Raw genomic sequence first — 15,953 nt, 5'->3', positions numbered from 1 at the left:
GGAGGAGAGGAGAGAGACGGTCAGACTGTACTCTACCACCTGGGACTGGACTGGACCAGGGACCAGCAGGGACTGGAGGAGAGGAGAGAGACGGTCAGACTGTACTCTACCCCCTGGGACTGGACTGGACCAGGGACCAGCAGGGACTGGAGGAGAGGAGAGAGACGGTCAGACTGGACTCGACCAGGAGGGACTGGAGGAGAGGAGAGAGACGGTCAGACTGGACCAGGGACCAGGAGGGACTGGAGGAGAGGAGAGAGATGGTCAGACTGGACTGGACCAGGGACCAGGAGGGACTGGAGGAAAGGAGAGAGATGGTCAGACTGGACCAGGGACCAGGAGGGACTGGAGGAGAGGAGAGAGACGGTCAGACTGGACTGGACCAGGGACCAGGAGGACCCAGGAGGGACTGGAGGAGAGGAGAGAGATGGTCAGACTGGACCAGGGACCAGCAGGGACAGACAGGAGACCAGGAGGACAAAGAGAGAGCGAGAGAGAGAGAGAGAGAGAGAGAGAGAGAGAGAGAGAGAGTGAGAGACAGAGAGAGAGAAAGAGCTGTCCAGTGTGTGTGTGTCTGTCTCTGTGTGTGTGTGTCTACTGTCTACCTGTGTGTGTGTGTGTCTCTGTGTGTGTGTCTACTGTCTACCAGTGTGTGTGTCTGTCTCTGTGTGTGTGTCTACTGTCTACCTGTGTGTGTGTGTCTCTGTGTGTGTGTCTACTGTCTACCTGTGAGGTGGTGAGTGCAGCGGCCGCCACACCGGCCCGGACGGTGCTGCTGTCCAGAGTGTGTGTGTCAACTGTCTACCTGTGAGGTGGTGAGTGCAGCGGCCGCCACCCCGGCCCGGACGGTGCTGCTGTCCAGAGTGTGTGTGTCAACTGTCTACCTGTGAGGTGGTGAGTGCAGCGGCCGCCACCCCGGCCCGGACGGTGCTGCTGTCCAGAGTGTGTGTGTCAACTGTCTACCTGTGAGGTGGTGAGTGCAGCGGCCGCCACCCCGGCCCGGACGGTGCTGCTGTCCAGAGTCTGTGTGAGGCTGTGTGTGTGTGTCTACTGTCTACCTGTGAGGTGGTGAGTGCAGTGGCCGCCACCCCGGCCCGGACGGTGCTGCTGTCCAGAGTGTGTGTCTACTGTCTACCTGTGAGGTGGTGAGTGCAGCGGCCGCCACCCCGGCCCAGACGGTGCTGCTGTCCAGAGTGTGTGTGTCTACTGTCTACCTGTGAGGTGGTGAGTGCAGCGGCCGCCACCCCGGCCCGGACGGTGCTGCTGTCCAGAGTGTGTGTGAGGCTGCGCCTCTTCTTCTCCACAGGGCTCATCCTCTGCTGCCCCACGGTGGCCAGCGCCCGCTCCCACAGCCCGTTAACCAGGGGGACACACACCACCTCATCCAGGGTGCTGCCCACGCCGCAACGCAGGTTCACCGCAGGCCTGGGATCAGCACCATCTAGCAGACACACAGGGCATACGGAAACACACGCAGGCCTGGGATCAGCACCATCTAGCAGACACACAGGGCATATGGAAACACACACAGGCCTGGGATCAGCACCACATCGACAGATTTTTCACGTAGTCAGCTCGGGGGTTCGAACCTGCGACCTTTCGGTTACTGGCCCAACGCTCATTAAAGCTAGGCAACCTGCCGCCTCAGTACAGTCATCATGACTCTGCAGATGTGTTCAGTACCAGTACTCACCAGAGGTGGCGCTGCTAACATGGACTACATTAGGACTGGGCTTTGTGGTCAGAGGGGAGGACAGAGGAAGATCTGCTGTCCCCTCCACAAGATACACCTGCTCACCAACCTACACCGACAAAACACACACACACACCTATAATCAACAACACACATTATCCAAGCTAGATTTAAATACACACAGCACCTGGAAGGAACACCTAGATCATGACACACACACACACACACATCCACACACACATCCACATCCACATCCACACACACACACATCCACACCACACACACACACACACACACACACACACACACACACACACACACACCACACACACACACACACATCCACACACACACACACACACACACACACACACACACACACACACACACACACACACACACACACACACACACACACACACACACACACACACACACACACACACACACAGCCCTGTATACCTGCTGGCTGACTAGCAGGACGGAGCAGTGTCTTTTCCCCAGGTGGAAGGGCAGGTAGTGGAGCTCTATGGTTTCTGTCTGTCCAGCCGCCAGACTCACACTCCTGACAGGACTGAAGAACTCATTCACACCACACTCATCTGCAGGATCACAGTGAAGGTCACTGTCCTCCCACTCACCACAGTCAGTTCCACCATTCAACCTATCTGTAGAAAGACTGATACAGAGACAGAGAGAGACTATTTCACATAGTTACAACACTCTATATAGACATAATATGACATTTGAAATGTCTTTATTATTTTGGAACTTCTGTGAGTGTAATGTTTACTGTTCGTTTGATTGTTTATTTCACTTTCCTTTATTATCTACTTCACTTGCTTTGGCAATGTTAACATATGTTTCCCATGCCAATAAAGCCCTTGAATTGAGAGAGCGAGAGAGAGAGAGAGAGAGAGAGAGAGAGAGAGAGAGAGAGAGAAAGCGAGAGAGAGAGAGAAAGCGAGAGGCGAGAGAGAGAGAGCGAGAGAGAGAGAGGGGGAGGGAAGAGAGAGGGAGAAGAGAGGGAGAAGAGAGAAGAGAGAGAGGGTAGAGAGGGGGAAGAGAGGGAAGAGAGAGAAGAGAGGGTAGAGAGGGTAGAGAGGGAAGAGAGGGAGAAGAGAGGGAGAGAGAGAGAGAGAGGGGGAGGGAAGAAGAGAGGGAGAAGAGAGGAGAGAGAGAGAGAGAGAGAGAGAGAGGGGGGAGGGAAGAGAGAGGGAGAAGAGAGGGAGAAGAGAGAAGAGAGAGAGAGGGTAGAGAGGGGGAAGAGAGGGAAGAGAGGGAAGAGAGAGAAGAGAGGGAGAGAGGGAGAGAGGGTAGAGGGGGTAGAGAGGGAGAAGAGAGAGAGAGAGAGAGAAGAGAGAGAGAGAGAGGGTGGGAGGGAAGAGAGAGGGAGAAGATAGGGAGAAGAGAGAGAGAGGGTAGAGAGGGGAAAGAGAGGGAAGAGAGGGAAGAGAGAGAAGAGAGGGAGAAGAGAGGGTAGAGAGGGTAGAGGGTAGAGAGGGAAGAGAGGGAGAAGAGAGAGGAGAGAGAGAAGAGAGAGAGAGGGAGAGAGGGGGAAGAGAGGGAAGAGAGGGAGAGAGAGGGTAGAGAGGGTAGAGAGGGAGAAGAGAGGGAAGAGAGGGAAGAGAGGGAGTAGAGAGGGTAGAGAAGGTAGAGAGGGAAGAGAGGGTAGAGAGGGTAGAGAGGGAAGAGAGGGAGAGAGGGTAGAGAGGGTAGAGAGGGTAGAGAGGGTAGAGAGGGAGAGGGTAGAGAGGGTAGAGAGGGTAGAGAGGGGAGAGAGGGTAGAGAGGGTAGAGTGGGTAGAGAGGGTAGAGAGGGAGGGGTAGACAGGGTAGAGAGGGTAGAGAGGGGAGAGAGGGTAGAGAGGGTAGAGAGGGAAGAGAGAGTAGAGAGGGTAGAGAGGGTAGAGAGGGGAGAGAGGGTAGAGAGGGTAGAGAGGGAGAAGAGAGGGTAGAGAGGGAAGAGAGAGTAGAGAGGGTAGAGAGGGTAGAGAGGGAGAGGGTAGAGAGGGTAGAGAGGGGAGAGAGGGTAGAGAGGGTAGAGAGGGGAGAGAGGGTAGAGAGGGAGTAGAGAGGGTAGAGAGGGTAGAGAGGGTAGAGAGGGAAGAGAGAGTAGAGAGGGTAGAGAGGGTAGAGAGGGTAGAGAGGGAGAGGGTAGAGAGGGTAGAGAGGGGAGAGAGGGTAGAGAGGGTAGAGAGGGAGAGAGGGAGTAGAGAGGGTAGAGAGGGGTAGAGAGGGAGAGGGTAGAGAGGGTAGAGAGGGGAGAGAGGGTAGAGAGAGGTAGAGAGGGAAGAGAGGGTAGAGAGGGTAGAGAGGGAAGAGAGGGTAGAGAGGGTAGAGAGGGAGAGGGTAGAGAGGGTAGAGAGGGTAGAGAGGGAAGAGAGGGAAGAGAGGGAAGAGAGGGTAGAGAGGGAAGAGAGGGAAGAGCGGGAGAAGAGAGGGAAGAGAGGGAGAGAGGGAAGAGAGGGAAGAGAGGGAGTAGAGAGGGAAGAGAGGGAAGAGAGGGAGTAGAGAGGGAGAAGAGAGGGAAGAGAGGGAGTAGAGAGGGAGAAGAGAGGGAGTAGAGAGGGAGAGAGAGAGAAGAGAGGGAGAAGAGAGAGAAGAGAGGGAGTAGAGAGGGAGTAGAGAGGGAGTAGAGAGGGAGTAGAGAGGGAAGAGAGGGAGTAGAGAGGGAGAAGAGAGGGAAGAGAGGGAGTAGAGAGGGAGAAGAGAGGGAGTAGAGAGGGAGTAGAGAGAGAGTAGAGAGGGAGTAGAGAGAGAGTAGAGAGGGAGTAGAGAGGGAGTAGAGAGAGAGTAGAGAGGGAGTAGAGAGGGAAGAGAGGGAGTAGAGAGGGAAGAGAGGGAAGAGAGAGAAGAGAGGGAGAAGAGAGGGTAGAGAGGGTAGAGGGGGAAGAGAGGGAGAAGAGAGGGAGAGAGAGAGAGAGAGAGAGAGAGGGTGGGAGGGAAGAGAGAGGGAGAAGATAGGGAAGAAGAGAGAGAGAGGGGAGAGAGGGGAAGAGAGGGAAGAGAGGGAAGAGAGAGAAGAGAGGGAGAAGAGAGGGTAGAGAGGGTAGAGAGGAAAGAGAGGGAGAAGAGAGGGAGAGAGAGAGAGAGAGAGAGAGGGTAGAGAGGGGGAAGAGAGGGAAGAGAGGGGAGAGAGGGTAGAGAGGGTAGAGAGGGTAGAGAGGGAGAAGAGAGGGAAGAGAGGGAAGAGAGGGAGTAGAGAGGGTAGAGAAGGTAGAGAGGGAAGAGAGGGTAGAGAGGGTAGAGAGGGAAGAGAGGGTAGAGAGGGAAGAGAGGGTAGAGAGGGTAGAGAGGGTAGAGAGGGTAGAGAGGGAGAGGGTAGAGAGGGTAGAGAGGGTAGAGAGGGGAGAGAGGGTAGAGAGGGTAGAGTGGGTAGAGAGGGTAGAGAGGGAGAGGGTAGACAGGGTAGAGAGGGTAGAGAGGGGAGAGAGGGTAGAGAGGGTAGAGAGGGAAGAGAGAGTAGAGAGGGTAGAGAGGGTAGAGAGGGGAGAGAGGGTAGAGAGGGTAGAGAGGGTAGAGAGGGAGAAGAGAGGGTAGAGAGGGAAGAGAGAGTAGAGAGGGTAGAGAGGGTAGAGAGGGTAGAGAGGGAGAGGGTAGAGAGGGTAGAGAGGGGAGAGAGGGTAGAGAGGGTAGAGAGGGGAGAGAGGGTAGAGAGGGAGTAGAGAGGGTAGAGAGGGTAGAGAGGGTAGAGAGGGAAGAGAGAGTAGAGAGGGTAGAGAGGGTAGAGAGGGTAGAGAGGGAGAGGGTAGAGAGGGTAGAGAGGGGAGAGAGGGTAGAGAGGGTAGAGAGGGGAGAGAGGGAGTAGAGAGGGTAGAGAGGGTAGAGAGGGAGAGGGTAGAGAGGGTAGAGAGGGGAGAGAGGGTAGAGAGGGTAGAGAGGGAACAGAGGGTAGAGAGGGTAGAGAGGGAAGAGAGGGTAGAGAGGGTAGAGAGGGAGAGGGTAGAGAGGGTAGAGAGGGTAGAGAGGGAAGAGAGGGAAGAGAGGGAAGAGAGGGTAGAGAGGGAAGAGAGGGAAGAGAGGGAGAAGAGAGGGAAGAGAGGGAAGAGAGGGAAGAGAGGGAGTAGAGAGGGAAGAGAGGGAAGAGAGGGAGTAGAGAGGGAGAAGAGAGGGAAGAGAGGGAGTAAAGAGGGAGAAGAGAGGGAATAGAGAGGGAGTAGAGAGAGAGTAGAGGGGAGTAGAGAGAGAGAAGAGAGGGAGTAGAGAGGGAGTAGAGAGAGAGTAGAGAGGGAGTAGAGAGGGAAGAGAGGGAGTAGAGAGGGAAGAGAGGGAAGAGAGAGAAGAGAGGGAGAAGAGAGGGAAGAGAGGGAGTAGAGAGGGAAGAGAGGGAAGAGAGGGAGTAGAGAGGGAGTAGAGAGGGAAGAGAGGGAAGAGAGAGAAGAGAGGGAGAAGAGAGGGTAGAGAGGGAAGAGAGGGAGTAGAGAGGGTAGAGAGGGAAGAGAGGGAAGAGAGGGTAGAGAGGGAAGAGAGGGAGTAGAGAGGGTAGAGAGGGTAGAGAGGGTAGAGAGGGAAGAGAGGGTAGAGAGGGAAGAGAGGGGGTAGAGAGGGTAGAGAGGGTAGAGAGGGTAGAGAGGGAAGAGAGGGTAGAGAGGGAAGAGAGGGAGTAGAGAGGGTAGAGAGGGTAGAGAGGGAAGAGAGGGTAGAGAGGGTAGAGAGGGAAGAGAGGGAAGAGAGGGAAGAGAGGGAAGAGAGGGAGTAGAGAGGGTAGAGAGGGAAGAGAGGGATTGGTCACACTTTTCCCTCTAGTCTGTGTAGTCCTGCTGTGTATCACGTTGTTACTCCACAGACATAAGAGTTACAGGGTATGAAGTCATATGGAACTATCTAGAATCCATTGGACATTACTGCAGAAGAGAGCAAAAGGATTTTACAGCAACAAACAATGTGATTTACAAAAACAATTTATTTTGCAGTACGGATATGTCCAAACACAAAGCTAACTGTTTTAAACAGAATGACATTCCTTCTCATGGAAACTCATATCTACATCTGCAGTAAGTCTTTGAAGATGCCCTTGATGTAGGAAGTAAAGAGAAACACAAGATGTGTGTATATGCGTGTGTGTGTGTGTGTGTGTGTGTGTGTGTGTGTGTGTGTGTGTGTGTGTGTGTGTGTGTGTGTGTGTGTGTGTGTGTGTGTGTGTGTTAGTCCTCTCTTTAATGATCTAACAGAGAACAGACTCCAGAGATTTGCGCTACCTCTGCCTGTGAAGTGTAAACACACACACACGACATATACACACACGCACACGCACACACACACACACACACGACATATACACACACGCACACACACACACACACACACACACACACACACACACACACACACACACACACACACACACACGACATATACACACACGCACACACACACACACACACACACACACACACACACACACACACACACACACACACGACATAGTATGCACACACACGCACACACACACACACACACACACACACACACACACACACACACACACACACACACGACATATACACACACGCACACGCACACACACACACACACACACACACACACACACACACACACACACACACACACACACACACACACACACACACACACACACACACACTCCCCTACGGAACAGAACAAGTGTACTCTGTAAAAGTACATATCTATGTACGGCAGTCAGTGTCTCTGATTGTTTCTATGTATGTGGCACAGCAGTCTAAGGCACTGCATCTCAGTGCTAGAGGCGTCACTACAGACCCTGGTTCGATTCCAGGCTGTATCACAACCGGCCATGATTGGGAGGTTTGTCCGGTGTAGGCCGTCATTGTAAATAAGACTTTGTTCTTAACTGACTAGTTAAATAAAGGTTAAACAGAGAGACAGATCAGCGCCACAGGTAACAGTTAACCCACTGTTCCTAGACCAGTTAACCCACTGTTCCTAGACCAGTTAACCCACTGTTCCTAGACCAGTTAACCCACTGTTCCTAGACCAGTTAACCCACTGTTCCTAGACCAGTTAACCCACTGTTCCTAGACCAGTTAACCCACTGTTCCTAGACCAGTTAACCCACTGTTCCTAGACCAGTTAACCCACTGTTCCTAGACCAGTTAACCCACTGTTCCTAGACCAGTTAACCCACTGTTCCTAGACCAGTTAACCCACTGTTCCTAGACCAGTTAACCCCACTGTTCCTAGGCCAGTTAACCCACTGTTCCTAGACCAGTTAACCCACTGTTCCTAGACCAGTTAACCCACTGTTCCTAGACCAGTTAACCCACTGTTCCTAGACCAGTTAACCCACTGTTCCTAGACCAGTTAACCCACTGTTCCTAGACCAGTTAACCCCACTGTTCCTAGGCCAGTTAACCCACTGTTCCTAGACCAGTTAACCCCACTGTTCCTAGGCCAGTTAACCCACTGTTCCTAGACCAGTTAACCACTGTTCCTAGACCAGTTAACCCACTGTTCCTAGACCAGTTAACCCCACTGTTCCTAGGCCAGTTAACCCACTGTTCCTAGACCAGTTAACCCACTGTTCCTAGACCAGTTAACCCACTGTTCCTAGACCAGTTAACCCACTGTTCCTAGACCAGTTAACCCACTGTTCCTAGACCAGTTAACCAGTTAGCCACAGGTAACTTCCACAAAGCTGTGAACGATCTGAGAGATGAGGCTAGAAGAGCCTTCTATGCCATCAATAGGAACATAAAATTAAACATACCAAGGGCCTCCCGGGTGGCGCAGTCTAGGGCACTGCATCGTAGCGCTAGCAGTGCCACCAGAGACGCCCAGGGTCTGTCGCAACCGGCCGCGACCGGGAGGTCTGTGGGGCGACGCACAGTTGGCCTAGCGTCGTCCGGGTTAGGGAGGGTTTGGCCGGTAGGTATAAACTTGTCTCATCGCGCACCAGCGACTCCTGTGGCGGGCCGGGCGCAGTGCACGCTATCCAAGGTTGCCAGGTGCACGGTGTTTCCTCCGACACATTGGTGCGGCTGGCTTCTGGGTTGGATGCGCGCTGTGTTAAGAAGCAGTGCGGCTTGGTTGGGTTGTGTTTCGGAGGACGCATGACTTTCAACCTTCGTCTCTCCCGAGAGTCGTAGCGATGAGACAAGATAGTAGCTACTAAACAATTGGATACCATGAAACTGGGGAGAAAAAAGGGGGTAAAATTTTAAAAACAAATAAAAAATAAAATTCGAAATACCAATTAGGATATTATGGCAAAAAATCCTGGAATCAGTTATAACACCCATTACCCTTTATGGTTGTGAGGTCTGGGGTCCGCTCACCAACCAATAATTCACAAAATGGTGTATCTAATTATCAAAATTCAGAAAAGAGCCGTTAAATTCTACAACCACCTTAAAGGAAGCGATGCCCAAACCTTCCACAACAAAGCCTTCACCTACAGAGAGATGGACCTGGAGAAGAGTCCCCTAAGCAAGCTGGTCCTGGGGCTCTGTTCACAAACACAAACACACCCCACAGAGCCCCAGGACAGCAACACAATTAGACCCAACCAAATCATGAGAAAACAAAAAGATAATTACTTGACACATTGGAAAGAATTAACATAAAAACAGAGTGTACAGACTCAGTGAGCAGCTTAATGAGAGAGAGAGAGAGAGAGAGAGAGAGAGACTCAGTGAACAGAGCCTTGCTATTGAGAAAGGCCGCCGTAGGCAGACCTGGCTCTCAAGAGAAGACAGGCTATGTGCACACTGCACACAAAATGAGGTGGAAACTGTGGTGCACTTCCTAACCTCCTGCCAAATGTATGACCACATTAGAGACACATATTTCCCTCAGATTACACAGATCCACAAAGAATTCCAAAACAATTCAAATTTTGATAAACATATATATTGGGTGAAATACCACAGTGTGCCATCACAACAGCAATATTTACCATTCTAAATACAACCCATATTTATGTTTATGTATTTTCCCTTTTGTACTTTAGCCATTTGCATTATAACACTGAAAATAAACAATGACATTTGAAATATCTATTATTTTTGAACTTCTGTGAGTGTAATGTTTACTGTTCATTTATTATTAAAAGCGACAGAGAGAGAGAGAGAGAAAGAGAGAGAGAGAGAGAGTGTGTGTGTGTGTGTGTGTGTGTGTGTGTGTGATGTGTGTGTGTGTGTGTGTGTGTGTGTGTGTGTGTGTGTGCATGTGTGAAAGGGACAGAGTGAAGGGATGTGTGTGTGTGTGTGTGTGTGTGTGTGTGTGTGTGTGTGTGTTACCTGGTGTTGTTGTCTGAGCTGGGGTTGGTCCTAAAGGAGAACTGTTGAATGAGGCTCCCCTGACTCTTCTCCACCTGTAGTATGTTGGCTTTAGACTCCACCAACACCACCCTGACAAACACACACAGGACAGGGGTAATTTACACACACACACACACACACACACACACACACACACACACACACACACACACACACACACACACACACACACACACACACACACACACACACACACACACACACACACACACACCTGAACGTGGCATCCTTGCTGAAAGGGTTTTTTACTTTAAGTTGGAGCTCCTTCAGCTGGTAACATGGAGATTTACACTTCACTATCCCCTGGATGGAGACAGAGAGAGAGAGAGAGAGAGAGAGAGAGAGAGAGAGAGAGAGAGAGAGAGAGAGAGAGAGAGAGAGAGAGAGACAGAGAGAGAGAGAGAGAGAGAGACAGAGAGAGAGAGAGACAGAGAGAGAGAGAGAGAGAGAGAGAGAGAGAGAGAGAGAGACAGAGAGAGAGAGAGAGAGAGAGAGAGAGAGAGAGAGACAGAGGCAGAGAGAGAGATAGAGAGACAGAGGCAGAGAGAGAGACAGAGAGGGGCAGAGAGAGAGAGAGAGAGGCAGAGAGAGGCAGAGAGGGAGACAGAGAGAGACAGAGAGAGAGAGAGAGAGAGAGAGAGAGCGAGTGTGTATGTGTAATGTTTACTGTTAATTTTTATTGTTTATTTGACTTTATATATTATCTACTTCACTTGCTTTGGCAATGTTAACACATGTTTCCCATGCCAATAAAGCCCCCTTGAATTGAATTGAATTGAATTGAGAGAGAGAGAGAGAGAGAGAGAGAGAGAGAGAGAGAGAGAGACAGAGGGAGGAGGGAGAGAGAGAGGGGGGGGATAAACACAAAGACATTGTACAACTCACCACCTGGGGCCGCCCCAGGTGGTGAGGGTAGGCAACAACATCTCCACCCCGCTGATCCTCAACACTGGGGCCCCACAAGGGTGCGTTCTGAGCCCTCTCCTGTACTCCCTGTTCACCCATGACTGTGTGGCCACGCACGCCTCCAACTCAATCATCAAGTTTGCGGACGACACAACAGTGGTAGGCTTGATTACCAACAACGACGAGACGGCCTACAGGGAGGAGGTGAGGGCCCTCGGAGTGTGGTGTCAGGAAAATAACCTCACACTCAACGTCAACAAAACTAAGGAGATGATTGTGGACTTCAGGAAACAGCAGAGGGAACACCCCCCTATCCACATCGATGGAACAGTAGTGGAGAGGGTAGTAAGTTTTAAGTTCCTCGGCATACACATCACAGACAAACTGAATTGGTCCACTCACACAGACAGCATCGTGAAGAAGGCGCAGCAGCGCCTCTTCAACCTCAGGAGGCTGAAGAAATTCGGCTTGTCACCAAAAGCACTCACAAACTTCTACAGATGCACAATCGAGAGCATCCTGGCGGGCTGTATCACCGCCTGGTACGGCAACTGCTCCGCCCACAACCGTAAGGCTCTCCAGAGGGTAGTGAGGTCTGCACAACGCATCACCGGGGGCAAACTACCTGCCCTCCAGGACACCTACACCACCCGATGTTACAGGAAGGCCATAAAGATCATCAAGGACAACAACCACCCGAGCCACTGCCTGTTCACCCCGCTATCATCCAGAAGGCGAGGTCAGTACAGGTGCATCAAAGCTGGGACCGAGAGACTGAAAAACAGCTTCTATCTCAAGGCCATCAGACTGTTAAACAGCAACCACTAACACTGAGTGGCCGCTGCCAACACACTGACTCAACTCCAGCCACTTTAATAATGGGAATTGATGGGAAATGATGTAAAATATATCACTAGCCACTTTAAACAATGCTACCTAATATAATGTTTACATACCCTACATTATTCATCTCATATGTATACGTATATACTGTACTCTATATCATCTACTGCATCCTTATGTAATTACATGTATCACTAGCCACTTTAACTATGCCACTTTGTTTACATACTCATCTCATATGTATATACTGTACTCGATACCATCTACTGTATCTTGCCTATGCTGCTCTGTACCATCACTCATTCATATATCTCTATGTATATATTCTTATCCCCTTACACTGTGCATAAGACAGTAGTTTTGGAATTGTTAGTTAGATTACTTGTTGGTTATTACTGCATTGTCGGAACTAGAGGCACAAGCATTTCGCTACACTCGCATTAACATCTGCTAACCATGTGTATGTGACAAATAAATTTGATTAGATTTTTAACAGTCATTCAGCAGCCACCATGATGTAAGAGGACATGCAGCGTCCACACCATAGAAATAAAAATAGAACCATTTCCTGTGCTGCTGATACATTGTGCTGCCATGGGAACAGTGAATGGTGAACCCCTGTCTGCCCAGAGGACAAGCTGTTCTGGAGGTTGTCCCAAATTATACCCTGTTCCATATGCAGTGCACTACTTTTGACCAGGACCCATCGGGAAATAGGGTGCCATTTGAGACGCACTACCCTGGTCTATAGAAAGTAAAGTAGTGTAGGCACTGCCTGAGTCACTGTTCTATTGGCAACTGAACAAAGGGTTCACAACAACGGCGCCGCAGAAAGGGCAGACGTAGCGGCCTCCTGGTCAGGCTCCGTAGACGTGCTCATCACCCACCGTTCCCGAGTATACTACTCGCCAATATCCAGTCTCTTGACAACAAGAGATTGACATCAGAGATTGTAACATTCTCTGTTTCACGAAAAAATGTCTCTCTCGGGATATGTTGTCGGAATGAGTTCAGCCACCGGGCTTCTCCATGCATCGCGCCGACAGAGATAAACACCTCTCTGGGAAGAGGAAGGGCAGAGGTGTATGCTTCATGATTAACGACTCATGGTGTAATCATAACAACATACAGGATCTCAAGTCCTTCTGCTCACACGACCTAGAATTCCTTACTATCAAATGCCGGCCATATTATCTCCCAAGAGACTTCTCGTCAGTTATCGTCACAGCTGTGTACATTCCCTCTCAAGCAGACACCAAGACGCCCCTCAAAGAACTTCACTGGACTCTATGTAAATTGGAAACCATGTATCCTGAGGCTGCATTTATTGTAGCTGGGGGTTTTAATAAAGCTAATTTGAGAACAAGGCTACCTAAATTCTATCAGCATATTGATTGCACTACGCGCGGGTGTAATACACTGGATCACTGCTACTCTAACTTCCGCAATGCATACAAAGCCCTCCCCCGCTTTCCCTTCAGCAAATCCAACCACGACTCTATCTTGCTCCTACCATCTTATAGTCAGAAACTCAAACAGGATGTACCAGTAACTAGAACCATTCAGCGCTGGTCTGACCAATCGGAATCCACGCTTCAAGATTGTTTTGATCATGAGGACTGGGATATGTTCCGGTCAGCCTCAGACAACAACAGACAAGTTTATAAAGAAGTGCATTGGAGATGTTGTACCCACTGTGACCATTAAAACCTACCCTAAACAGAAATGTGAATGGGTGGCGGCATTCGCGGCAAAACTGAAAGCACGGAGCACCACATTTAACCATGGAAAGAGGTCTGGGAATATGGCTGAATATAAACGGTGGAGTTATTCCCTCCGCAAGGCAATCAAACAAGCGAAATGTCGGTACAGGGACAAAGTGGAGTCGCAATTCAAAGGCTCAGACACTAGATGCATGTGGCAAGTTCTACAGGAAATCACGGACTACAAAAAGAAAACCAGCCACGTCACGGACGCCGACATCTTGCTTCCAGACAAACTAAACATCTTCTTTGCCCGCTTTGAGGATAATACAGTGCCACCGTCGCGGCCCGCTAACAAGGACTATGCCCCCCCTCTCCTTCTCCGTGCCCGACATGAGTAAAACATTTAAACCATCGCAAGACTGCTGGCCCAGACGGCATCCCTAGCCATGTCCTCAGAGCATGCGCAGACCAGCTGGCTGGTGTGTTTACGGACATATTCAATCTCTGTCCCCACATGCTTCATGATGGCCACCATTGTTCTTGTACCCAAGAAGGCAATGATAACTGACCTAAATGACTACCGCCCCGTAGCACTCACTTCTGTCATCATGAAGTGCTTTGTGAGACTAGTCAAGGATCATATCACCTCCACCTTACCGGAAACCCTAGACCCACTTCAGTTTGCATACCGCGTACACATCACAGACAAACTGAAATGGTCCACCCACACAGACAGTGTGGTGAAGAAGGCACAACTGCACCTCTTCAACTTCAGGAGGCTGAAGAAATTTGGCTTGTCACCTAAAACCCTGACAAACATTTACAGATGCACAATCGAGAGTATCCTGTCGAGTTGTATCACAGCCTGGTACGGCAACTGCACCCCCCTCAACCGCAAGGCTCTCCAGAGGGTGGTGCGGTCTGCACAACGCATCACTGAGGGCAAACTACCTGCCCTCCATGACACCTACAGCACCCGTAGTCACAGGAAGGCCAAAAAGATCATCAAGGACAACCGGTCGGCCGGTGCGCTGTCTTAGTGGGAAGTACTGGTGGCCCACTTTGGCTAAGGACGTGAGGGTTTATGTTTCCTCTTGCTCGGTGTGCGCCCAGTGCAAGGCTCCTAGGCACCTGCCCAGAGGTAAGTTACACCTCTTACCCGTTCCATGTCCCCTTACCTCAGCCATGTCCTTACTTGTTAGATATTACTGCACGGTCGGAAATAGAAACACAAGCATTTTGCTACACTCGCATTAACATCTGCTAACAATGTGTATGTGACCAATAACATTTGATTTGATTCAGGACAACACATGATTGTGAGGTGTTAAATACATAGTTAATTATTGTAAGGTATTAAATACATAGTGAATTATTGTAAGGTATTAAATACATAGTGAGTTATTGTAAGGTATTAAATACATAGTGAGTTATTGTAAGGTATTAAATACATAGTTAATTATTGTGAGGTATTAAATACATAGTGAGTTAATGTTATTAAATACATAGTGAATTATTGTAAGGTATTAAATACATAGTGAGTTATTGTAAGGTATTAAATACATAGTTAATTATTGTGAGGTATTAAAGATGTAGTGAGTTATTGTGAGGTGTTATATTCATAGTGAATTATTGTAAGGTATTAAATACATAGTGAGTTATTGTAAGGTATTAAATACATAGTGAATTATTGTGAGGTATTAAATACATAGTTAATTATTGTGAGGTGTGATATACATAGTTAATTATTGTGAGGTATTAAATACATAGTTAATTATTGTGAGGTGTGATATACATACTGTAGTTGTCAGGTGGTGGGTGTAGCTGGTGCATGAAGTCAGGCGCAGGAGAGCAGAGATGAGTGAACAATGCACTTTACTTAAGAAAATAGCACCAAGTAACAATACCAATGTGTGAACGGTTGCCACAAAGCACGGGTGAAAACAGCTTCCGGCAGGGCAGGCGGAGGGGCAGGTTTCCGGGTCGAGAGCCAGACCCAGTCCCCCGGTGCGAACACCGAGGCCTCCCTGCAGTGACGGTCTGCGCTGGATTTCTGACGCAACACGGCCCGGTGAAGGTGTCTCCTCCGCGCGCCTAAACCAGTTGTCCACCGCAGGAGCCTCGATCTGCCTCTGATGCCAAGGCGCCAGAACCAGCTGGTACCCCAGTACGCACTGGAAGGGGGAGAGGTTAGTGGAGGAGTGTTGGCGCGAGTTCTGGGCCAGCTCTGCCCAGGGCACGAACGCCACCCAGTCCCCCAGCCGGTCCTGGCAATAAGACCTCAGAAACCTACCCACATCTGCCCATTACTCTCAGGGTGAAAACCCGAGGTAAGGCTGACCGAGACCCCCAGACGTTCCATGAACGCCCTCCAGACCCTCGACTTGAACTGGGGACCCCGATCAGACACTATATCCTCAGGCACCCCGTAGTGCCGGAAGACGTGTGTAAACAAGGCCTCCGCAGTCTGTAGGGCCGTAGGGAGACCGGGCAAAGGGAGGAGATGACAAGACTTAGAAAA

General features: G+C 50.2%; 1 protein-coding gene across 1 annotated transcript in view; it reads right to left on the bottom strand.

The window, feature by feature from the left end:
* Positions 1 to 1,124: 1,124 nt before the first annotated feature.
* The window catches only part of LOC121844447 (cilia- and flagella-associated protein 47-like), a gene marked incomplete at its 5' end in the record, with an annotated part of 30,043 nt that continues 15,214 nt past the window's right edge, over positions 1,125 to 15,953 (bottom strand). Inside the window, 5 exons of the mRNA XM_042314542.1 lie at positions 1,125 to 1,441; positions 1,694 to 1,802; positions 2,156 to 2,372; positions 9,936 to 10,046; positions 10,192 to 10,280. Coding sequence (XP_042170476.1) covers positions 1,125 to 1,441; positions 1,694 to 1,802; positions 2,156 to 2,372; positions 9,936 to 10,046; positions 10,192 to 10,280 — 843 coding nt within the window. The remainder of the gene's footprint in view (positions 1,442 to 1,693; positions 1,803 to 2,155; positions 2,373 to 9,935; positions 10,047 to 10,191; positions 10,281 to 15,953) is intronic.

Source organism: Oncorhynchus tshawytscha, unplaced genomic scaffold, assembly GCF_018296145.1.
Source record: "Oncorhynchus tshawytscha isolate Ot180627B unplaced genomic scaffold, Otsh_v2.0 Un_contig_12359_pilon_pilon, whole genome shotgun sequence".
NCBI classification, from domain to species: Eukaryota; Metazoa; Chordata; class Actinopteri; order Salmoniformes; family Salmonidae; genus Oncorhynchus; species Oncorhynchus tshawytscha.
This window is presented reverse-complemented; position numbering and strand designations above follow the sequence as displayed.